This window comes from Lynx canadensis, chromosome D1 (assembly GCF_007474595.2).
Source record: "Lynx canadensis isolate LIC74 chromosome D1, mLynCan4.pri.v2, whole genome shotgun sequence".
Taxonomy (NCBI): domain Eukaryota; kingdom Metazoa; phylum Chordata; class Mammalia; order Carnivora; family Felidae; genus Lynx; species Lynx canadensis.
This window is the reverse complement of record NC_044312.2, coordinates 71,594,229-71,618,448: the sequence shown is the minus strand read 5'-3', so window position 1 is coordinate 71,618,448 and position 24,220 is coordinate 71,594,229. Positions and strand designations below refer to the sequence as shown.

The following is a 24,220-nucleotide window of genomic DNA, read 5'->3' as shown; positions in this document are numbered from 1 at the left end:
GTTAAGCGTCCGACTTCAGCCAGGTCACGATCTCGCGGTCCGTGAGTTCGAGCCCCGCGTCAGGCTCTGGGCTGATGGCTCGGAGCCTGGAGCCTGTTTCCGATTCTGTGTCTCCCTCTCTCTCTGCCCCTCCCCCGTTCATGCTCTGTCTCTCTCTGTCCCAAAAATAAATAAACGTTGAAAAAAAAAATTAAAAAAAAAAATGAGCAACGCAAAAATTATTCAGGTCTCACCCCATGCATGGTTATTTTCAAAAGAGAAGAAATAACAAAATAATATCCCTACAATGAGAAAATTCCAGGAAAATGTACTCACAAAACAGAAGTAAACTAAAATGTATACACGATTTCAAAATAAGCTTAACATTTTAAAAAATGATATAAGATGTGAAAGAGAAGCATGAAACCTCAGCTATCTTAACTAAGAAAAGAATTAGAAACAAAAAGAAAATGTCATTTTAGAAACAAAGACTACACAAGACGAAAACATGAGATAATACCTTACGAAAATCAAATGCAAAAAAGAAACAAAAATGTTTTAAATTAAAAGAAAATGAAGACGGGGTGCCTGGGTGGCTCAGTCAGTTAAGGGTCTGACTTCAGCTCAGCTCATGATCTCACAGTCTGTGAGTTCGAGCCCCACATCGGGCTCTGTGCTGACAGCTCGGAGCCTGGAGCCTGCTTCAGATTCTGTGTCTCCCTCTCTCTCTCTCTGCCCCTCCCCGACTCATACTCTGTCTCTGTCTCAAAAATGAATAAACAGTAAAAAAATTTTTAAAAAAAGAATTGAATTCAAATTTACTGCATAAATAAATAAAAGTTTAAAAAAAAAAGAAAATGAAGACAGAAATTAAAAGGATTTGTGAGGATGTGACAAATATTAAAGATACGCAAATAAGACCCAATATATATACAATAAGAGTTCCCAGGGAAGGAACCCAAAACATGGCAACAAAATACATGTGAAAGGCTATAAGTTAGGAAAACATTCCTGGGGAAAAGACATTGTTTGAACTACATATTGAAAGGCCATATTCCATACGTAAAAAGAAATATACAACACCTATTCTACTAAGATTATTGGACTTTTAAAAAGAAAGAAAGGAAATGCTTTGTGCATCTAGAAATAAGTGCATGTTACTTGAAAGGGACAGGAAATTATGTTATCATCAGATTTTTGTGTGTGAGAGCAATGCTTTATACTAGAAAATAAGTAGAAGGACATACTTAAAATACGCAGAAAAATAAAGTGTGAGCCGAAGGCCTTCCATTCTGCAAAATTACTTTCGAGTATGAGAGGAGAAGGAAGTGACACCAGTGCGATGCTGGAGGACAATCATTCCACATGGTCCTTGATCCCGGATGCTGATTCACACCAATGATGAATAAGAGGGACAGGCAAAGCTGAGCCCCAGACTTTTCACTTGTGCCACAGAGTGGAGGGGAGAAACAAGTTCAGAAGACAGTTCAATTTGAGGCACGTTGAGTTTAGTGAGCCCATTTATCCTTTGGTGTCCAGTCCCTTTCTCTGGGCTGTCCTCCTGTAGCACTTCATTCCAGAAACATCCAGGTGCTTCCAGGATCCATGCAGGATATGTGGCCCACATACTCACACAAATCCCACCATGAATGTTCACTCACTAGACATCTCCTTAGTGTCCACTAGGTACAGGAACTGTTCTCGCTGCTTGGGACACATGGGTGAGCAACACAAACAAACATGTCTGCCTCTCCCTCTAGAGCAGGGGGAACAAATATAGTAATAACAAATATAATAAATGAAAATGTTTGTGGTGTGTTAAAAGCAGATCACTTCTATCGGAGTTAGAATAAGTATGGATGAAGGGTGCCTGAGTGACTCAGTCGGTTAAGCGTCCAACTTTGGCTCAGGTCACGATCTCACAGTTTGTGGGTTCAAGCCCCGCAGCAGGTTCTGTGCTGACAGCTCAGAACCCCTGCTTCGGATTCTGTGTCTCCCTCTCTCTCTATCTCTCTCAAAAATAATAAAACATTTTAAAAAATTAAAAAAAGAAAAGAATAAGTATGGATGAGATTGTCATGTGGGAGGCAGGGAGGTTACTGCCATTTTAAACAAGTGGTCAGGCTCACTGAGAAAGTAAGACATGAGCGAAAACCTCAAGACGGTGACAGAACGAAGCTGTCTGAAGTATGGGTACTGAGCAATCCAGGCACAGGGCCCAGGCAGTGCAAAGGCCCTCCTTGGGAGTATGCCTGGTTTGTCTGAGAAACAGCAGGGAGATGAACGTGGTTAGAGCAAAAGAAAGATTAGTAGGACATGAGCTCAGAGGAGAGACTCAGGCTAGATCATGCAAGGCCTTGGAAGCCACTGTGAGCACCCCAGGTTTCTTTCACTCTGGGCGAAGAGGAGAATTCTTCCTGAACATTGAAGGAATCTTGTCACCGCATGTCAGCTGGGGCCACCAAACCCCTACGCCTCTCTCCAACCCAACCTGGAAGGCTCTCTAAGGTCTTAATAAAAACAACACATAAATTCATTTAGAGTTAACCTAACCTCTGCCTTGCAGTGATTTGTAAACTGTTTACTAAACAGTTAATTTAAGCATAACTATTTATGCAACAGGCTATAAATAATTTACAGTGTGGTTAGGGTATTAACTTCCTCACTAAGGCCCTGGTGAAGCCCCAGCCATTTGGGACTAGAGGAAATGTTGCTTCTCTGATCTTGTCCAAATCTCCCAATGGTTTCGTCGTCCTGCTTCCGTTCCGGCCTGAATCCCACACTGAGGTGTTTTGCTTTCTGCGCGTCGGCACTCTGCAACCCTCCATCCCCAACTACTCACAGAAGGGGAGGCTCACAGAAGTCCTATTCCTAACTTGCAGCCGATCCATCCGGGCAACGTGAGAACCAGGAAGGAGGCTTTCTCTCCCTGCAGGGGACTCTGCAGAATGCCCTCTGCACCCACCTATTATGCTGGGCCTGCTCTCTTCCCCTGTATGATCTCTTGTGTTCTCTGCCATTTCTGCACGGACCTTCTGCTCCAGGCTGTAGCAATGGAAAGAGTTTTCAGATTGTTTTCCAGAAATCCCCACTTTCATTGTTCATCCTTATCCACTTTGATATATTGTGGTCCACAGCATTTTCTGTTCATTAAACTGTCCAGTATAACATGGTAAGAGAGTTGATTCTACATTTCAGATATTTCCAAAAGTATGGGTTAGGGGAAATGGTGTCCACCAATATACCCCAAAGCTAATAACTAGGAAAAATTTGTGAAGGGGGCATAGATAATGCTACTGTAGTCACTTTGGCCCATCCATTTCTCCAGGTTGTGGCCTTCCATCAATCTCTTGGAGGGTTTTAAGGCAGGGAAGAGATCTGACCACTCTAAAACGATCAACTAAAAAAAAAAAAATCTAGCATACTTCAAGCATGCTATAAAGAAAACTTTATTGAGTACCTTGTGTGAGCCGAGCACATATCAAGTGCTTGCACGTACAATCTTGGTCTTGTATTCACAGAAACACTATTTCGTATCCCCATTTCACAGAGGAGGAAAAACTGAGGCTCACATTAATTCCTACAGCTTGTCAATGGCAGAACCTTGACTTCCCTCCAGGTCTGCTAACTCCAAAGCCTGTGCTGTCACCTATTCCCAGTCTTTCCAGGACCCCAGTGGGGTGCATTGTTCTTTCTGTTTCAGAAAGTCAAGGAACTTGAATTTGGCTCCAGGTAACTGTTTCCAATCCAATAAGCCAATATGTTCATTTGACAGCTGCCCACTCCTGATGAGTCAGAGCCCATCTTGTTAACTCTGTCAAATGCAGGCATTTTAGATGTCTCCTGAGGGATGGGGGGGGGGGGTTGCTAAATTAACAGTCCCTGGCCTTTCGTTAACTAAGGAATGACTCATTTCTTAACCTCTTAAAAGGATACACGTGTGTATAAGCATGGCCAGTGTACGTAGGAGAGCCAGTAGGACGGTACTAACACCAAGAACACCTCATGAGACGCCATCACCCATGTTCTAATAGCCTTGCACCTTTGCACATGGCATTTGCCCTCCCGGAGCCACAGTTCCCTGACCTGCTTTCCCCCTCAGTCCTAACCACTGTCCCAGCCACACTTAGTTCTTTCACTCCCTCTGCTGTGACTTCTCCGGCCTCCCAGCCTTTGCACATGCTGGCCCCTTTCTCCCCATCTCCTCTTCACCTTGCTGATGGTCCACATCCTTAAAATCTCTCTGTCTCTGCTGAAGTAGGCTTCTCTGACTCCTAGATGCGCTTGTGCCCCCCGTGTCTGTTGTACCCCGTCTTTCCCCCCATTGTGATGCAGGTCTCAACTGTTTCCCTGCTGGACTATTAATATCTGCTTCATTCACCAGACTATAAGGGCAGGGCTCGCGTCCATCATGTGCTCCCTCCATGTCACCCCGAGCAGTGGACCGGATACGCTGAGGACGGGATGCTCGGCGTATGTGTGTGGCACTGAACGAAGCAGGAAATGGGAATAACATTAACTGGTACCACCGTCCTGCCTCACTGGCTTGTGAGAGCCGAGATGAAACCGGTAGTCATTATCGCCAACCTTTACCGAGGCTGGGCTTCGTGTCATCTCTCATGTGGATGGCTTCAGGTGCATTATCTTATTTATTTCTCATAATGCCCCTAGGAGGAGGGGGTTCTTACTGTCTTATTTTTACAGTTGAAGAAACGAAAGCTTGGAGAGGGAAAGTGAACTATGTGACATCGCCCTGCTTGTAAGTGGCAGAGCCGCGCTCTGGCCCAGCCCATCACACGCCAGACCCCACATGCTTAAGTGCTACACTAGACTCTAGGAAAGGCCATGCCCTGTCCAAACGGCACGCTTAGCACTGTCAGGTAATAATTATGCATGCATTCTCACGCAGAAGAACTCAGCTTTAGTCTGCCCTCAGCCTTCATGGCTATCACACAGGACCTGATGCGTAGACTGAAAAGGGTTGAGCTTTGTCTTTCCCATTCTGTTCGCTTCCTCTAAGGAGAGTCTTTTCATCTGCCAAAGTGGAACGTTTAGGAGAATTCACAGATGGAATGTGTCAGGTGCCATCCGGGTACCTCTGATAGTGCTTGGAAGTGCCGGTGACGGTAGAAAAGCACCACTAGAGGGTTTCCAAGAGCCGGTCTACACTACGGGCAAGCCTCCATAGACTCAACGGCCTCCAGTCCCCACCACTAGGGCTCCTCTCCTCCACCACACCCTTGCTCCCACACCCAAGCCTCGGGCTCTGACCAAGGTTCTCTATCCCCAGTTGTGGGCAGACTGAGAACCAAAGATCCTTCACCTCAGGCTGCACTGACGGGGCTGCCCTCCTAAAGCGCCCCTAGAGGTAGAGGCCAGAAGTTGCCTGTCCCATCAAGTTCCACAGCCAGCGCATGATGGGGCCAGGCCTGGAGCCGTGATGTCCCAGCATTTTCTGTGTACCTGCTCACCAGCCTGTTCTAGGAACTGAGGACAAAGCCAACCAAGAGAAAATTCCAGCACTCACGGAGCTCAGCTAAGACCCCGAACAGGCAAGAAAGCACCAGGAAACCTCGTAGTCATTTCAACAGTAGCCAACGTGCAACGAGCCAGGCAGTGCTGTAAGCCCTCTCCATGTATTATCTCTTTTAATCCTCCCCACTAACTGGAGAGAGAAAATTATTATTGCCTCCTTTCACAGACAGGCAGACTTCTGTGAGGAGAGTCATATGGTAGGAACTGGGTGAGCCATTACTCAGACCAAGTCTCTAGGGTCTAGAGTCTCTGCTCTTATCAACTAAATAGCACATTGCCATCACGAAGCCATCAAGAAGCTGTGAGCAGGACAGCCGAGGACCACAGGAGACAGAGGGCCTGACTTGGCCTGGGAATATGTACACAAAGGAAATGACATTTGCCCTGGTTCTTAGAGAAGAGGAGCAGGCCAGGATGACAAGGGCAAAAAGACTGTTGGAAAAGCCTAGAGGCATAAAAATAGAGATAGAAACAAGGAGTTTCACTGGATTCAAGCATGGGGGGGGGGGGGTGAGGGAGTGGCCGGGAAGGGAAGGGTCAGGTGATCAAAGACCCTAACTTGATTCAGAATTTGGGTTTAATCCTAAAGACAATGTGGAGCCACTGAAAACATTGTAGAGCAGGACAGTGACATAACTGTGCAGAGAGTCAGTAGAAAACTGGACCAGAGCAAAGTGAACTACTAGACAGAAGGCTGACCTACCAGGAGACAGTAGGCATAAAACAGCAAGAAGATAGAAGCCTGAACTTGGCAGTGATGCCGGAGAGAAAGAAGTGGGAGGTCTGGGAGGGAGATGAGAGGATGTGAGGGTGAAGTGAAGGAGGGAAGGCAATGCGGGCTCCTGGGTGGCAGGAGGCCTGGGCGACTGGTGCTTCCCTGGCTGAGATAGAAAACCCATCGAGCGAAGAGCTAGTTCTCATTTTGTTTGGTTTTAGGAGAGGATGACAAGTGGGGTACACAAGGTCACAGGAGATGTGGGGGGGCAGGCCCTGCAGAGAGGTCCATCAAAGAGGCCCTACGCTTTGCCAGGGAGGAGACGAGGCCCGGTGAACCCGGCCCCCGCCACAAGCCGGTCCACTCCCAGCCGCGGCCACTGTGCCGCCACATAATGAGCTCCTCTTCTCAATTTTAGAGTCTAGGGACTGCAGCTCATTAAGGTTTGGCCTGTGTTAGAGTCGAGCATCCCGTAATTGCAGAGCTTGCCTGACTCCCTGTCATTAGCTCTCTGGTTCCCTGGGCTCCACCTCCCCTCTTGGATTTGCTGATTGACCCCAACATAGAACGGCTGGCTAAACAGGGCAGCTCTCGTTGCGTGGTGGGGACTGCCTGCTGTCCCCGAATCTTGCAGCTCCCAGGGTTCAACCGTCCTCAGCCATGAACTCTGAGCTGCCATTCCCCTGTGCATGAAATCTTTCCTTTGCAAGTACAGACGACTGATCTGATTACTCACACAGAGGAAAGGAATTGAAAATTAAGGTCAAAGCAGATGGACTGGCAATGAGTCACATTCCCTTCATGGTGGAAAACCACCACAGTCAGGACACGTTAGGGGCTCTGGCCAAGGAGCCTGAGGGGCCAGGGACCAAGACTAGGGTTGGATTTTCTCGGTCTCCATTGTGAACTGGAATCTGAGCCTGATGCTGTCAAGACTGTCCCCACGCCTGGGGCAGGGAGGGCATCCCACACAGTGAATGGGGCTCCCGGTGCCCGCCCAGTTCTCATCAGAGCCTCTGAGAGAAACAGATGCCTACTCCCTGAGTAACCCTCTTACTCTCCGATGGCAGCTTTCCTGGACATCTGGAAGAAGGTGACCAAGACCTAAAATCTGGGCTTTCTGCAGTCTGGCAGATTCCAGACACAGAGCCAGATGTAACCACAATCATCTCTACATACCAGGGTACTGGTAGGATGATTCTTTTTTTTAAGCTGGAATTATCCAGGGTGGAGGCGGGAACAGGGGAAGGGAACAGCATAGTCTTGTACCAAGAAATTGCCGGGGTGAAAACAATGAGACCCCTAAAATATTCATTCTAAAGTCAGAGGGAATGAACTACCCACACAGCAAGCAGGGAGGTTTATTGACAACAGAGCACCTTCAATGTACCAAGCACTCCCTCCTTCAGCCCTTAACAGCACTCCGGTGGCTGGAGATTACCATCCCCATTTTATGGATGTAGACACAGGCTTCGAATCATCACATTTGTCTAACACCTCACACTAATAGTGATAATAAATCTAACATTGATCAAGTGTTTATTACATCCTGGGCACTGTGCTAAGGGCCTGATTCCATCTTAATTGTTCACTTAACCTTCAAAATAATCCCATGAGGTCCACATAACTGAAATTTGGGAGGTTAAGTGACTTGGTCAAGGTTACACAGTGCACAAGTAGAAATAAGAATCTAGGCAATCTGAGACCAGAGCCTTGCTCTTAACAATTATGCTATGGTCTTTGAGGTCTTTAGCAAATGAGCTGAGATTCAAACCCTAAAATGCACAGCCAGGGCCCTCTCTGCTATGGTTAGACTGCCCTTACGTGACATATCGATACCTTTTTAAAGCTTATAATCATTTAAACACTGTGGCGTGTCTGATCGTTTTTCAGACCCTTGTCACATTTCTTTCTGGGAGAAAATTGGGTGTGTATTGTTTAAATTCAGGACAGAACCCCTGGCCCAGTGGCCCCTTCATCACATATGTCTGACAGGTTTGCACCAGAAATACTACCAGAGCTGAGAAGCCAGGGAGACATGCACACAGGGTGAGGAGTGACCCTCTCAGGACTTCAGGCCACAAAGGGGTCCTCTCCCACCCCTCCTTGCCCTGCGCTTCTGCTTTGGTCTCTTAGATTGCCCCCTTCATTCATCAAAGCCCATCACTGGGGAAAGGTAACTGTGCCTGACCCTTCAGATGCCAAAGGGAACAATTTTTCTCAGCTCAGCAGACCCACACCATGGCCCCCAGCTGCTGGTACCAGTTCCTCATCCCCAGCTAATCCTACAGGCCTGGCATCCAGCGTTCCCCCAAACCCCAGGGGTTGATAGTTTACGGAGATCTATGCCTACACTGTGGTTGGCTCATTTCAATCTCTTTTCAGTTAGAATGGAACTTTATTCTTTCAAAGTCTGGATATTTGGATTTCCCTGCCCTACTCTATTCTACCTGCTATGTGGAGAGTTCTGTGCAAAAGAACACTTTACCATATGCCAAGAATACTTGGTAGTGGCCTCCAAACTTTACTGTGTACCTTAATGTGCCAGGAACTTGGCTGGGTGCTGGGATTACAGAGGGGTTGGTTAGAGGAGAATCTCCAAGAGGGCAGGACCTTCTCTTGCACACTGACACATTCTCTGCCCCCAGCACCATGCCTGGCACTTCAAAGGCACCAATAAGCATTTACTGAATGAGTAAATGAATGGCCATAAAGAAGCAATTATGGCTCATTGGGCTCCACATGGCATTTTGAGGTCAGCAGAAAGAATCATGGGAGCAGAGAGAAGGGAGGCTTAGTCCAAGCTATGATATCTGACAAAGCTCCCCAGGCCAACACTGGACGGGTGCCTTCGAGTGCCCCAGGAGAGGAATCAGAGTTGGAAGATGCTAGGGTTTCTGACAGAAGAAACAGCATGCACAAAGCAGTGGAGGCATGGAGCCACATGCTGGGAAAATCGCAAGTTCTAAGTGTAATCTGGAGAAGTGGAGGTGGAATCAAAAACACGGAATTCAAATTATTCAAATGTTGGAGTTCTGAGATTCATGGATTTATCTGTATTACATCCCACCAAAGCAGGGCACCCTATTCCCCCTATAGAACATTTCTCCTGGATATACCAAGGGCTTCCATAAAATCCAAGTGGGGCACACCCTTAGATGCTGAAAGGGGTTCCTAAGCTAGGGCGCCTTGCAGTGTCCATCCCGGCTTCAAAGCAAACACTAGACCTCTTGTGCATTTCATAGGAAGGAATGAGAAGACCTTGCCTTGGTCAGTGGGACTGCTTTCCCAGTCCTAGGCTCTAACGTGTGATATTTTTGTCCAGCAAAGGGAACAGACTCTCCAAAACTCATTCACAAACTCCTAGAATATTAGAGCTGGAAGGGTCCTTGGGGAAACTTTTGCCTACCTCTTCATCCTCATATGAAGAAACTAAAGTTCAGAGAGGGAGAAAGATTGTCCAAGGACACACAGCAGGTTAGTATACATCCAGGACTGGGAGGGAGGGAGAGAGGGAGAGAGGGAGGGAGGGAGGGAGGGAAGAAAGGACGGAAGGAAGGAAGGAAGGAAGGAAGGAAGGAAGGAAGGAAGGAAGAAAGGAAAGAAGGAAAAAAGGAAAGAGGAAGGGAGGGGATAAAGGACAAGAGAGCAGCCTCTGGTTTCGAGTCCATGTTCCTCACTGCACTGGGTTCTCCCATAAGAGATTTAATGATGAAACTGTGGACTTTTTTTTCCAGTGAACATAAAACCAAAGACTAAAGTTACTTGTCTTTAGAAGAAAAAAAAAAATGTCTCTCCAGCTCTCTGATTCCATCAAACAATTAAATCTTTGGCTTGAACTCAGAAAGAGGATTTAAATTAATCAAGATAAAACTAGCTTACTCTTTCCCTCCAAGCAGCAACTTTCTACCAAAAAGAATGAAGAGTTTGCTGAAGACTGGAGTGCCTTGGGGAAAGGAACAAAATCCAAGCTATTGAATTAATTTCTCATAGTCACCTGAGGCTCCTCAGCGATTCGTCATTCACTCATCAAACATTAAACATTTATTCATTCAACAACCACTCATTGAGCTCCTACTGTGTACACTCTAATCACAGGAGCACAAATATGAGTCAGAAATTAATTTGGCCCTTGGGACATTCATCATTGAGAAAGGTAATGGCATTTACATAAATCATCACCCCACAACCCAGGGCCTGGGTTGTGTAAATTCTCAGTCCAAAGTAAATCTCATTTGAATGAGTGCATGAATGAAGTTGGGGTCTACTACTGATCACTGCCACATGAGAATTCCCCTGGAGCTCGGACACAGCTCTTCTAGAAACAGCATAAGGAACAGCTCAGAAAAGGCAGGACTCCACAAATGGGTGGGTAGGGGCCTGAAGAGTCTTTTGACAGCTCCGTTCCCTTCTCTGGGCCTCCGTTTCCCCATCTTATGAGGATGACAGATGAGCTCTAGGTAACTCCCAGCAGTAACATTCGATGGTTCTATGATCCCAGGTCCCGGCACTGTATGGGAATTTAAACCCAATCTCTCGCCCTAAAAATAACTATTGAATCACTGTCCCTCTGCCTTCTCAAGGTCACGCCTGTGTTCCTGTGGATTTCTCTTGGGAGACGAGAGAAGTGAGGGAATTCGATTCTAACTGTGATTGGCCTTCCTTTCTATTTAAACAACAGAAAAATATCCAATTATCCCATTGACAATTACAGTCTGCACATTTCACCGCAGGCACAGAAAACAGGCCAGCAGCAGAAAAGCAGCCACAGACCAGGGGTGCACATATGTAAGCCATTATCTGCTTGGAGACAGGCTGGCCTGTGGTGGCCTCCAGCTGGACACCCCTTGCCAACAGGCCAGGGGCTATCGGGGAGGCTGCCTGCCATTAGCTGTAGCCACACCCATACTGGCTCATCTCAGACTCCAGGCTGAAAGGAAACCAGGTGAGAACATGCCCAGTCTGGTCACCAACATGTCCTTAAGCACCCAAGCGTCGTACAAGGAACCTGATCTTCACTCAGTACATACGTGTAGAAAAATTTTGTTGAAAGCTAATGAGTAAACAACTACCTGGATGAATGAGTGCATGGCTTGTTCATGTGAAGCCCCCAAGAACACGGTGGAAAAGACAGACTGGATAGAGTATTGGCCAGCACTCAGGCCCAAGCACCATCTGGGAACATCTATCCAAGCTCCGTTCCTTAAAGCTGACCCAGGGCAAGTACCTTAACCTCCGCAAGCCTTAGTTTCCTCATGGGGCAGATGTATGTGCTGCTCAGGTTCCCCTTTAAGGAAGGACGTGTTGTCCCCAGCTCCTGGGAGTATCACTAGCTAACAGCCTCCAGCTGCCAGGCCTTCAGACTGTCTCAGAGCCACCTCACCTAAGGTCATACCCTGGCCCACAGCTGCCCACTCAAAAGACATATCAAGTGGGATTTGAAGACCCTGGCCACCCTGTACAATGAACAAAACTGTGATTCCCAGGCTCCCTGTGAGGGTAGCTGAAGTCACTCAAGTCTTCTTCCTCCACCTGGTCCTGCTTCTGTCTTCTCCCTTCCCTGAGTGCTGGTCCCAAAGGCACTCCCTAATAGCCACTCTCAACTCTCAACTCTGTCCCAAAGGCTGCTTCCCAGAGAACCCAACCTGTGGCCCATCACTTGCAATATAGAGATAATAATCAGCACACATGTGTGCCGTCTGGTGGGTACGTTCGGCGGGAGCCAAGGTCACACGGCTGGTAGGAAGTGGAGCTGGGACTCAAGCCCAAGTCTGATACCAAGGCCTATATGTTTCCAACCACTTAGACCCACATTCAAGTTTCCAAGAGGAGGGTTTCGTTCTCTGGCTTGTTTATTTTATTATTTTTAAATATGAAAGCTTTCCAGGAGATGTAGTTGGAGTTGAGAACCCTGACATTCCCTCTCCTATTGTCCATGCTGACTTGGCATGGGATCCCAGCCCCTGACCTGGAGCCCACACCTAGATAAGCCTTTTTTTTTTTTTAATGCTATTTACTCATAAGGGTCTCAAATACCAAAGGCCTAACCCCTATGATTCACCCAAGCTGCTGGATGATCTCACGCATCTTGTCGGTATTTGTTTATTTTGCACATTGAAGTGAACAATGAATGGCACTTCAGAGTGAAGTTCAGTTTCAATGAAACACGACAGAGAGAAGTCAATTATCCAGCATTAATTATTTGTCTGGGGACAATAACCATGGTGTTATTCCCCACTAAAGAGGCCTCTATAGCTTGGAACAAGAGGAAAGAAGAGGTAGCTGCTATTATCTGTCCACAATGCAGCATCAGATTGGATAAATTAACCCCTCTGATATCCTGTAAAGACACATAAGCCTTCTTCACGAACATGGCCCCTGCACACAATTAATAGGCTGGTAGGGCCCAGGGATTGTGTTCCCCTAATATTCCGGCAATGCCAGGCTATGAATACATTAAAGGAAATACCACCTTCTCTCTGCAGCCCACCCTGCCCTATCAGAACTTTAGGGCTGAAGACATTCTAAGCAAACCCCTTCTCAGGTTGTAGCTTTGTGGCCAGCCAGAACTCTTGGGGTCATGTTAGTCCGGGGCTCTCCTCCCAAGATATGTGTGTAGAACATCAGTTAGAAACCCTAGCCCGCCTCCAAAAAGAAGAGTAATGTAACTTCTAAATCATTTTCATGTAATTTAATTTCCTTTTATCCTTAAAGCTTCTGAGGCAATTGGAGGTGTGACGGAGAGAGACAGTGGTCCCCAGAGGCTGAAAGGGTGTCAGGGTCTGATCTACCTTTGCCCCACATTCTCTAGACCAGGGACCTAGTCTTTATCTGAAGAGGTTCTAGCAGTTCCTGTGTGCAGGCAGGATACATTAGACATATTATCTTAAATTCTCATTACAACTCAATGATGTAAGTATAAACATGCCCACTTCATAGACGAAGAAAGCTGAACCCTGAGGTTATAACTAATATGCAGCAGAACCAAGATAAGTTGAGGCAGTCCTGACTCCCACACAATCCTAAACTGCCCTGTGACAGCAGCTTCCCCAGCCCCAGCACAGGCTCTCCGGTCTGACTGTCCCAGGACCCAGGAGGCTCTGAGGAGGTGTCCCAAAGCCCTATTGTGTTAGACGAGGTTATCAAAAGGACGTGGCCATCGGCTCACCCGTGCACTGGACCCCAGCCATCCGAGGCTCCTCACCCCCTCCCCTGTCCTTGGAATGTGCATTCCACTTGCCTTCCCCCTCCTAGAGGCTGCCCTTGGGACACAACCTTGAGATAGTGATGTGGTGATGAGACTGTCTGGGTAGTATACTCAACTGAACCCACTTAAGGCCTCCATATACACTTTTAAGATTTTGCAGCAGGTGCGGAATCTACACATCTTGCGGTGGCTGAAGACAAGCCTCATATATAAGTTCCCTTGCCTATGTAACCTGCTGCCCACCAATCTGGGTGTCCCGCCTCCTTCTTTGGTCTCTCTCTGCCCTTTGATTACAGAGGCTGGTTTCAGATTACACCTGGGAAGCTCCCCAGGTTCTTACCAACCAACATATCGCCAGAGCTGTTTCTGCCCACCTGGCTCACGGGTACCGAGCTACTGCCTGGTGTGGACAGCAGCCAGAAAGACTATGAACACTTCATCTAGAATAGCTCCACTTTCTCCCGGCTTAAAATATTAAGCTGCTGGGAGTGTCTGTTGATAATTTCGGATTTTCTCACTGAGGTCATTTGCCAAGAGGGGTCAGGGAAAGGATTTCTAGAAGACTTGCCTGAGATCACCCTCATGAAGAGCCACAGCAGACCTCTGACATGGAGTAGGCACTCAATAAACAACAGGCCCCCTATGCAGCTTTCCCTGAGTGAGACACTTTGTACATAGCAACTCATTCAATTCACACGTTAACCCTATGAAATAGGTACTATTTTTACCCATTTTATACGTGAGGGAACTGGGGGTCTGACAGGATTCGAGAACTTGCACAAGGCCACACAGCTAGTGAGAGGAAGAACCTGGCTTTGAAAGCAAGCAGTCATGAATTCAAAGGCCATCAGCCGCTCCAACATACACGTATCCCAACAGGTTTGCACCTCACGATCCCTGAGCTCTGCCTAAGACACACTGTGTGGAAAGATATTTGGGCCCCCATGTGATCCCTTATTCTCCATGTTAGCCTGCACAGAAAAGTCCTAACTACATCTCTAACAGTGTTTTCCATTCTAAGTAGCATGCACGAGATACATGTCACACCCGTATACTCCCTTATAATGATGGCCTCAAAGGGGTTAACCCAGTACCAGTAGACTTTTAGCAAATACTCATTATTTTTTTCTGATTTTAAAAGCAACACACATGGGGCGCCTGGGTGGCTCAGTCGGTTAAGCGGCGACTTTGGCTCAGGTCATGATCTCACAGTCCGTGAGTTCGAGCCCTGCGTCGGGCTCTGTGCTGACAACTCAGAGCCTGGAGCCTGTTTCAGATTCTGTGTCTCCTTCTCTCTGACCCTCCCCCGTTCATGCTCTGCCTCTCTCTGTCTCAAAAAAAAATAAACGTTAAAATTTTTTTTTTAAAAAAAGCAACACACAGTAAGAAAAATACTCAAAAACCAAATAACGTGGAAATGAACAATGTGTGGGGTGCCTGGGTAGCTCAGTCGGTTAAGCATTCAACTCTTCATTTTGGCTCAGGTCATGACCTCAGGGTGCGTGGGATCAAGCTCTGCATCAGGCTCCACACTCAGCTCAGAGCTTGCTTGGGATTCTCTGTCTCCCTCTCTCTTTGCCCCTGCTCTGCTCTTGCTCTCTCCCTCTCAAAATAAAATAAATAAACTTAAAAAAAAAAAAAAGAAATGAATAATGTGATAAATTGAAACCCTCCATAATTCAGCTGGGGGGGTGAAGGACAGAATAAAGGTAAGATGTCAGTGATACATGTAATATGTAAAACAAAACATACAAAACAAACCAACAATGACTTAACAGTCTTGTAAGGGCTACTTGGATTCTGTTGCCTCAAAATGACCCCATCAAAAGATCTCAGAAAAAAATTTAAAAAGCAAGGCAGAAACCCTTGAGCCCTCAGTTGCACACTTCCTCTGTAGACCAAACCTGCATTACTGACCAAACAGCCCAGTTTGCCTGGGGCTGAGGTGTTTCCAAAGTCACAAAAGTTTCAGGGCCCAAATCAGGACAGTCGTGGGGCATCTGGGACAGTTGTTCACCATAGATTCACTGGCCTGGTACTTTCCCCTTCAGTTCTGGTGCTGGCCCCCAAAACCAGCCAGGTCTCCACAGCTCCTAACTGTGTGAAGTCACCTCTGGGGCTCTGTCTCTCTTTCTTCTCACTGCATCGTCTGCCCTTCACCCTCTGCTCAGTGTGTTCCTCCATCCTCCTCCCCACTGCTCTCCCCTGCCCAGCTCAGGGCGACAAATATTTCTGGAGGATCTGCTCTGTGCTCAGTTCTCTCCCTGGTGCCCTCGAAGAAGTAGAAGACACCTAAGGGTAGACTGTCCCTTTCAAGAAGCTCAGAGAGAGTCTTCCATAACCCCGAAGGCCCCAAATGGCTCCAGCCTCCTTGCCCAGGTGGGATCAGGAACCCCCTCCAGGGTCTCCTATCTTAGCAGAATACCCCATTCAATTATGTTTCATTGTCTGCCTGCATCTTAAGGAGACCTCCCCTTGGGGGACTGGACATGCCTGATTCCTTCATGTCTCAGGGCCCACTTGCATCAGTATTTGCTGAGTGAACATAGCATCCCCAATGCTTTGTCTTAAGCTTCCACCCCAGGACAGTGCATGGAGAGGTGGAGCCACCTGCAGCCTCAAGATCCTGGAGCTGGGCCTCAGCCATTGGCCAGATAGAGCAGGCCTGGCCCTAAGAGACACCTATGGGACTTACCGCTGACCCGGCAGAGGGATGGAGTCCAGGTGGCGGCCTCCAGGCAACGCCATCATGTTGATCCCAATCTGCAGCAAAGCCTGCCCGCAGTGGTCGTGACCCTGGAAAAAGAGAGGGCAGGATGGGGTCAACAGATGTCCTTAGAGAGAAGGCGCAATCACTTTTACTCTCAGATCCAGGCCACAAGGAGCCAAGGCAGCCATGGAGGGAAGGCCCCCTAACCCTCCTCTCCTTTTTGAACCGGTTTACACTCCACTGCCCTCACACAAGTAGTGCAGGACTTAGTCTAATGTCCCAAGCTCACCATGAATCCCTACAATCTTTTATCTCCCAATATCAAAACATTTGCCTGACCCATCTTGCTTTGTACCAAACACAGGGACACACAGACCAGCAAATACTGCATGGGACATACTCATACTCTGAAAGTATCTATGGTTTATCTGAAATTCACATTTAACTGGGCAGCCTGTATTATTTGCTAAATCTGGAAAGTCTACATGCTAATTCTCTATAACCATCACAGCACTGGGTTATTCATGTCAATTATGCATGGGAAATGTGACACTGTAGTGGGCATAGTGGTTGCTTCCCAAAATCCATTCCACTTCAGATGATATAATTTCACTCGAACTGCTAGTAACTGGTTCAGAAATAGGCATGGGACTCAATTCAGACCAATGAGCCATGATAGGATTGCTTCTACAAAAAGTTTTCTTTCTCCTAACTGCGAACCACAGGAGACAGTATCTCTCCCATTGGACCTGAACAAGGAAATACGTCACATCATTGCTGCTAGAGACCAGCTTGCAATCAAGAGAAGACCTAGCTGGGAGAATAAAGCTGGCACACAGAGAATAATAAATCTGGGTCCCTGGTCACTAAGCCACTGAATCAACGAACCCTGGAGTCTGGCCGACCCCTAGGCCTTCCTGTTATGTCAGATGATAAAGTCCTTGTTGTTTAAAGTGAAAATTTTGTTAGTGGACAGCCAAAAGCAGTCTGATAAAGATAAACCAGATTCCAGGGGCCTCCGTCCCAGCACTGAGGGCCCACCTGGCTTGTTTGTGCCTCGAAAGTTGCACCAAGACAATGGTGCCCTTCCTCCATCCAATCAGCTGCCCACCTGTTTGACTCCTCCTGTTACCTTGTCCCTTCCTTGTTCTTCCTCTCTGCCACCTCCTTCTCCAAGCTGGTGAGGAAGTTCTCCCTGAGGAAAATGGAGATTCTTTCACCGTTGCCTGGGTAAAGCAACAGAAGAAGGGTTGGCCATCACCCAGCATGCCCTGCGCTTGAGGACAGCAGATTTCAAGACTTTCAGGGAAAACGCAAGTATGAGCTTGTGGGAAGATAACAGCTGAGAAGAGGGAGATAAGTCCAGAAAAATTAAACTCTTACTCCATGATTACAAATGACCCTTATGAGAAAAGAGCGGAGGAGGACTTTAATTAATAGTGATCACGCTGGACATAAAGTACCCTTTATGATGCTTGGAATAAAGAATAGGTCAGTTGATCTGAAAAGTATGGGAGACAGGAGCTCAGAATAAACTAGGGAATTGTGTAATTCCAGAGACTCATGGCCACTGCCTGTCTCCCAGTCTGTGGGTCCCACCACAGTATGAACCCCTCAAGGGCAGGGACCCTTTGTGCTCCTAGCACTGAGCCAAGAGCCGGGCATGCAGAAAGCACTCTATGGGTCTGTTGAAAAGATGAGTGGAACACATTTTTAGTACCTTTCTGCTGAGCCCTAATTCTTTACCTGTAACTGAGAGCAATAATATCTATTGTACAGGGCTATTACAGCAATGACAAGACATAAAGAATATGGAAGTGTCAGGCCAGGGTGAGAGCTCGATAAATAGTAGCCTTTGTTATTCTTATGCCCAGAGAGTCCATTGTATACCTGCCCTGTGGTCAGCTAGGTTGAGGGAGATGCAGCAAATGAGACAAAGCATATAAAGCTTTGATAGTGCCCATCAACATCAGGAGTATCACCACTGTTATTTCTAGCATTATTATCATTACTGAAAAAGTATATTTTTGAAACCCAGTGAGTCAGCAGGCACAAAAGGATGGCACAAAAGAAAAAAACAACAAAAGGAGGTAACTGTTCCCTTTCCAATTTGTTTGAACTCAAAAGGGAAATACCAGCTTTTCAGAGTGAATGCTATGACGTCATCAGATAGCAGTGAGCAAGCAGGTATTATTTTACCTCCATCTCCGTCACAAAGAAGAAAGGGGTACAGAGTAAGAACAGTCAAGAAGGAATTTGAGCTTATGGTAGGTGAGGACACGGAGACGGTAAGGAAGCTGCAAGGCCCTTTTGAAGTGTGAAGCAGTTAGGGTTCTGTGAGGAGATGAAGCATGCCCTTGGTATTGGAGGACCTTTGGATCTGATCAAGTCATATCTGATGGACCTAGAAAAAGGGAGCGCGGTCATGAACAGAAGGATGCAAGAGAATGATGTGAATTTCTAAGAGGTAGATTCTAGAAACATAGCTTGGTGACCATGAAATTCTAGAACAGATGCCTAACTGCTGATCTGTGAGCCCTTTGGGCAGAAGCCAGCTAGAGCACAGTAGGAACAAGTCATGTCCAAACCATCTGCTTCCGTTTCGTTAGGGACCACTGGGCTCCTAGCGGAGGGGAACACAACAATAAACCTGATATATCTTGATTTCGCTTAAATGCCCTGATGAGACGTCCTTGCTCAACCATTTCACCCATAGCCTCCCAGAGTTGTGTCAGTGGAGCCTTCCAGCAAACAAAACCTTGGTTCTTGTGATTGCATGTTTTCCCCGAGGCTAGAGAAGCCTCTTGGGGACATTTGGGAAGCATCTGTATCAAGGACCTATTCACAGACTATATTATTTATGCCTGCCTCTTTCCCCCAGTAGGACAAGACTCCTTGATGCCTGAAACCAAATCTTGCTCAATGTGGGACTGATCCCAGGACCCTAGATAATGACCTGCATGGTTGAAGCCAGGATTATGAATCAGATTGGCTCTCAGGAGAGCCATGGCTCATATTCAGTGCGGATGAGGCACAGGTAAGAGAGAATATCTGGAAAGTGAGATAGGAAGGACCAAGAGTTTAACCCAGCTGATGTTTATAAAATGTCTCCACCAATAATAAGAGCTAATATTTACTGAGTGTGTACCATGAGCCAAGCACTGTTCTAAATGCCTCATATGGTATTAACTCATTGAATACCATCACCATCCCCCTGCTACTGATGACACAGAAATTCAGTGGAGGCATATGCGTTGCTCAAGATCACAATGCTGGTAGGTGACAGAGGACTAGGATCGAGGTTTTAGGATTTAGAGGGGAGGTGCTAGAGCAGGTGGAGATGATGACGGTAACAAACGAGTGGCCCATGTCCGGCATTTGCTAACAGGAAGCCCGACTCCATTCCATGGTGGCAACTACACCCAGACCCAAGACCTCACAGCCAGCCAGCCCTCTTCCCTGTCACCAGTGCCTCCCGCTGCTCCCATCCCCCGGAAGGACTGTGAGTGTCCTCCAGCTTCGCCTAGTGCCGGCTCTCAGTAACGCAGCCGGAGGTCCCTGCAGAACAACGGTCCCTGCAGAAATGAAGCAGATTGCAAAAACTGCAGTCAAAGGGTACAAAGAAGACAGGCACGGACAATGGGGACATCTCTTCTGTTCCTCATTTCTTGGTTCCTTTTGCGAGAATCGTGTGGACAGTTGTGGGCCCCAAAGGGATCAGGAGATGAGGAAACCACAGTCCCAGCTAAAGCCTAAAGTGTCACTAGCTTTACAGAGAGGCCTATTTCAAGCATGCAGCCCTCAGGAAAGCCCCCAAAGGCTGCTTTCCCGGCAGCCGCCTCCCCTACTGCCCTGCGCTGGACTCATCCTACTGAGCAGAGAGATTCCGATTACACACCTCCAAAGCTACATAGCATGTCAGGGAGTGGATTCAAAGTAGCCCCTTTGCCCCACACTGTCTGTCCTCAATGTCATTGCAAAAAGAACTTGAATTTTGGGGTTTGACAGACCTGGATTCAAATCCTGACTCTGTACCAGATTGGTACCTGACCTTGCGAAAATCATGAACACCCATGAATGTGGTTCCCTCCATTATACCTGCCTCCTAGGAGCTTCATAAAGATTAAATGAGATCACTTGCAAAAGCCCCTAATAGATTAAAAATAAAATAAAATAAAATAAAATAAAATAAAATAAAATAAAATAAAATAAAATAAAATAAAATAAAATAAAATAAAATAAAATAAAATAAAATAAAATAAAATAAAATAAAATAAAAATCATGTGCTTGACATATGGTAGCTTCAAGAAGAAGTGTTCCTCCCCATGGAAGGAGTTATTGAGAAATGTATCTCAGGGCAGAGATGCTGTCTTGCCCATGAGAGGGGTAGAAAAGACACATGCAGAAGTTAGCAAGAAAGAGGAAACTCCATTACCTCCAGCCCCAACCCTTAACCCCACCCAAAGCCCTTCCTAACTCATTGGAAATCTCATCCTGGAGCTTTGCAGCCTTTGTTCTGAAGGCTCTTGGCTATGCCTTCCCATCCCAGGAGAGGCTAGTTTACAAGAAGGACTTGAAGCCTTAAGTGTCTCTGATTTAATTCCATGCCCAATGAGACAACGGCTCATTTAGACAGCTCATTTCTGCTCCTACATCCCATTAGAGGCAGCCCTAGCTCACCTCCATTTGGCTAACAAGCCAGCTTGGGCTCAGAAGGAAATGGAGGCGATTTACAGCAAATTATTCAATTAGAACAATGACTGGGGCGGCTTCTGCCATTGTCTAATGGGCCAATCCCAATACAGCTCGAGGCTGGGCTGAGATTATTTAATCTGCAGAATCCATTAGGGCTGTCAACAGGGGCAGGACAGTAAATATTGTGGAAAGCAGTTAAACTCCAATGCAGCGCTAGGTACTGGGAGGAGGCAGCTGGGGGTGGGGCGGGGGAGGGGTGGCTGGGAGAGGAATGAGACGTGGGGATTCAGTCATGTCCTTCATTATGTGATCCTCTGCCCCCTCATTTTTCTCCTTCCTAGAATTTATCATAATTGTAACTAAACAATTAACTGAAATTAGTAGCTTAATGTTTTCCCCCCTGAGGATCCCAGAGTCAGGGACTAGAGGTCTGTCCTGCCCACTGCCATATCCCCCACACCGCTCCTGACTCTGTACCTGGTGCACAATTATCAGATCCACTAACACGTCCTGACTACCTGGATGGGTTCTTACTGAAGGAGCCCTGGCAGGTGCCTATTCTGCTGCACTGTGATGAGTATTCATTGAGAGGGTGATGGGAGGGCCTTTTCCAACCATGCAGGCTACAGGGAGAGGGCTCTGCATCCTTACACCCACTGACACAAAGCCACCTGTCCCCTCCTGAGTTTCTGTGGCCCTCACTGTCTGATCACACCTGGCTAGGCAGGCTCCCTCCCCACCCCCAGCTGTGACCCGGCAGGTTCTCCCAGACAGAGAGACAGGGACAATGGACAGTTGCATCACAACTGCAAAAACTGCTAAAGTGGGTGCTAAGGGAGGTCCAGAGGGCTTCCCAGCGGTACTAGGTGAGAACAGGTGGGGAAAAGGGGTCAAGGCCTGACTTCAAAGCTGACACTTGCAAGAGGAGTGTGAAAACACAGGAGAAAGGAAGGTGTGGAAGGAAGGGTGGGCAGACAGAGGGAAGAACACGGGGAGATTAAGGAACTGCAAGTGCTTCTAGAAGGCTGAAGTGAGCACCCCGGGCTGGTGATGGAGTTTAGAGGAAACGATCCCAGTAGCGTGGGAATACAGAAAAAGGAGTGGCCACTTTCAGCTGGGAAAGTAGGCCACACTTCTTAGAGGAGATGACATCTGAAGTGGGTCCTGAATGCAGGGTGGGATTTTGCCAGGTGAAATGGGACAAGGACATTCAGTGCCAAGAGAGCAGTGTGAACAGTGGCATAAAGACCAGGAAATGAAGCAAGTATTCAGGGACCCAGATCTCTCGCAGGATGCTGGAGGGAAGGTGCTTCCGTGGTCCTGCATACGAAAGGAACAGATTCTTTGGCCTCTTTCCTGTGGGTGGTAGGGAGCCACTGATGGTTTGAGCAGGGGAGTAAAATGATCAGAGTGAAATTTCAGCTCCCATGGTGACCAGTAAGTGGATGGACTCCAGGGAGTGGGGCCAGTAGCAGCGGTCCATTTAAGAGACAGGTACAACTCCCAAGGGGACCACCAAAGCCTGGGTTGGAGGCATGGAGACCTGGGGTAAAAAGGAGGGCGGCTGCAATGAGCTTTGGGAGGTAACAGCAATGAGCTTCCCTCCTCACCCCAACTCGAGGCACTGTTGATCTGTGGGAGCATGGCAGCAGTCCTCGAGATATTTCAGTATTGCTAGCTGGGGTGGCCAGCATGCTGCAGCAATCAGATACTCTAAGAACCCTCATTCCCAGGGGAGATGCAAGAAACTAAGCAAGCTGTCACCTAGCCCTACTGAATAGACTGAGCCTCATGAAATATAGACAGCTCCGGCTCTCTGGAGGAAGCCTGGGTGGCCCCTCACAGCTGTCAGGCAGCAGAGGCAAGCAGGTGGGCAGAACAGACCTCAGGGCTCACAGGAGCTGGGCTTGCCCCTCAGGCCCTGAAGACCCTGGCCAGGCAGCCGGGAAGGACTATGCATCAGACCTCAGCCCTGCTCCTCAATTCCAGAGCCAAAACAGTTTCAACAAAGCACAAACAAGGCCCCAAGCCTCCCCTTGATTAACTGGATACATCTACCTTCTAGGCTTTACCTAAAAGGTAACAAGAATCCCACCTGCGCAAATATGTCCGGGGCAAGACTAGAGCCCTCCAGCCACAATCTGGGCAGCCTTCCTGGAGGAGCTCACATCATACTGTTAGAGTATTAGAATTAGTAGGAGGCCTTAGAGATTATTCCCTTGTAATAATAACTATAATGATACTAATAATAAGTAGGAGGAGAAGAGGGAGAAGAGGGTGCTATTTGTCAGGCACTGTTGTAAATGCTTTACAGTTATTCATCCTCAGAATAATCTTTTTTTTTAATTTTTTTAATTTTTTTTAAATTTTTTTTTTCAACGTTTATTTATTTTTCGGACAGAGAGAGACAGAGCATGAACGGGGGAGGGGCAGAGAGAGAGGGAGACACAGAATCTGAAACAGGCTCCAGGCTCTGAGCCATCAGCCCAGAGCCCGACGCGGGGCTCGAACTCCCGGACCGCGAGATCGTGACCTGGCTGAAGTCGGATGCTTAACCGACTGCGCCACCCAGGCGCCCCCATCCTCAGAATAATCTTATGAACAGCTCGTGTTAGCCCCATTTTTCAGATGATAAAACTGAATCACAGAGAGATTAACATGGGCAGATGGAAAGACATGTTCAGAGAGGGGAAGAGATCTGCCTGAGGTCACACAGCAAACTGAGCTATATCTGGAACTTGCATTTGGGTTTTCTCACTCCCAGAAACTTCCCCATGAGAAATCCAAACAAGGCTTTGTATGGTTAGAGCCCAGAGAGACCCCACTCAGGCTCAGTGTGATTTTCCCTGGGAAATCAATGGCTCTGGCAGTTGCCCAACTATAAATCTAGGATAATTACTCATGCTCTTTCTCCTTTGCTGTAGCTATCAAGCACAGGGGAATGACCAGTGGATAGGAAACTGCAGGGAATCCTAGTCTAATTCAGCTCAGCCTTGGAATAAGACAGGCAGGTTGATGCAGAGATGTCCACGAGTCCTCAGAGGTCTGAGAGAAAGGAGCCAGCCTCCCTGCTGAGGTCCAGGTGCCCCAGTCCCTGATCAATATGATTGCCCATCCTCTAAAGGGCTCCAGCTTGTCAAAGCCAACTGCCAGGCAGCCTCTCTCAAATGATCATGTGTAATTGTCCCAGGGGGAAGCCCAAAATTCCTGGAACCAGGAAAGCCATGGCTGCTCCATCTTGTATCTCAGGGTGGACCCTTCCTGATTCTAGGGCTATGACACCCCAGCTGCCCATAAGAGGAGCACCCAGGCCTGAACCACACAAGGAAACTGCAGTTACTGCCTTCTGGGAGCTGGCCCTGAGCTGCTGATCATCTA

General features: G+C 47.5%; 1 protein-coding gene across 1 annotated transcript in view; it reads right to left on the bottom strand.

Moving 5' to 3' along the window:
* INSC (INSC spindle orientation adaptor protein) overlaps window positions 1-18,351 on the bottom strand; it is a 94,173-nt gene extending 75,822 nt beyond the window's left edge. Inside the window, exons 1-2 of the mRNA XM_032595076.1 lie at window positions 18,346-18,351; window positions 16,132-16,232 (exon numbers count right to left, since the gene is read on the bottom strand). Coding sequence (XP_032450967.1) covers window positions 16,132-16,232; window positions 18,346-18,351 — 107 coding nt within the window. The remainder of the gene's footprint in view (window positions 1-16,131; window positions 16,233-18,345) is intronic.
* Between the last annotated feature and the right edge of the window lie 5,869 nt (window positions 18,352-24,220).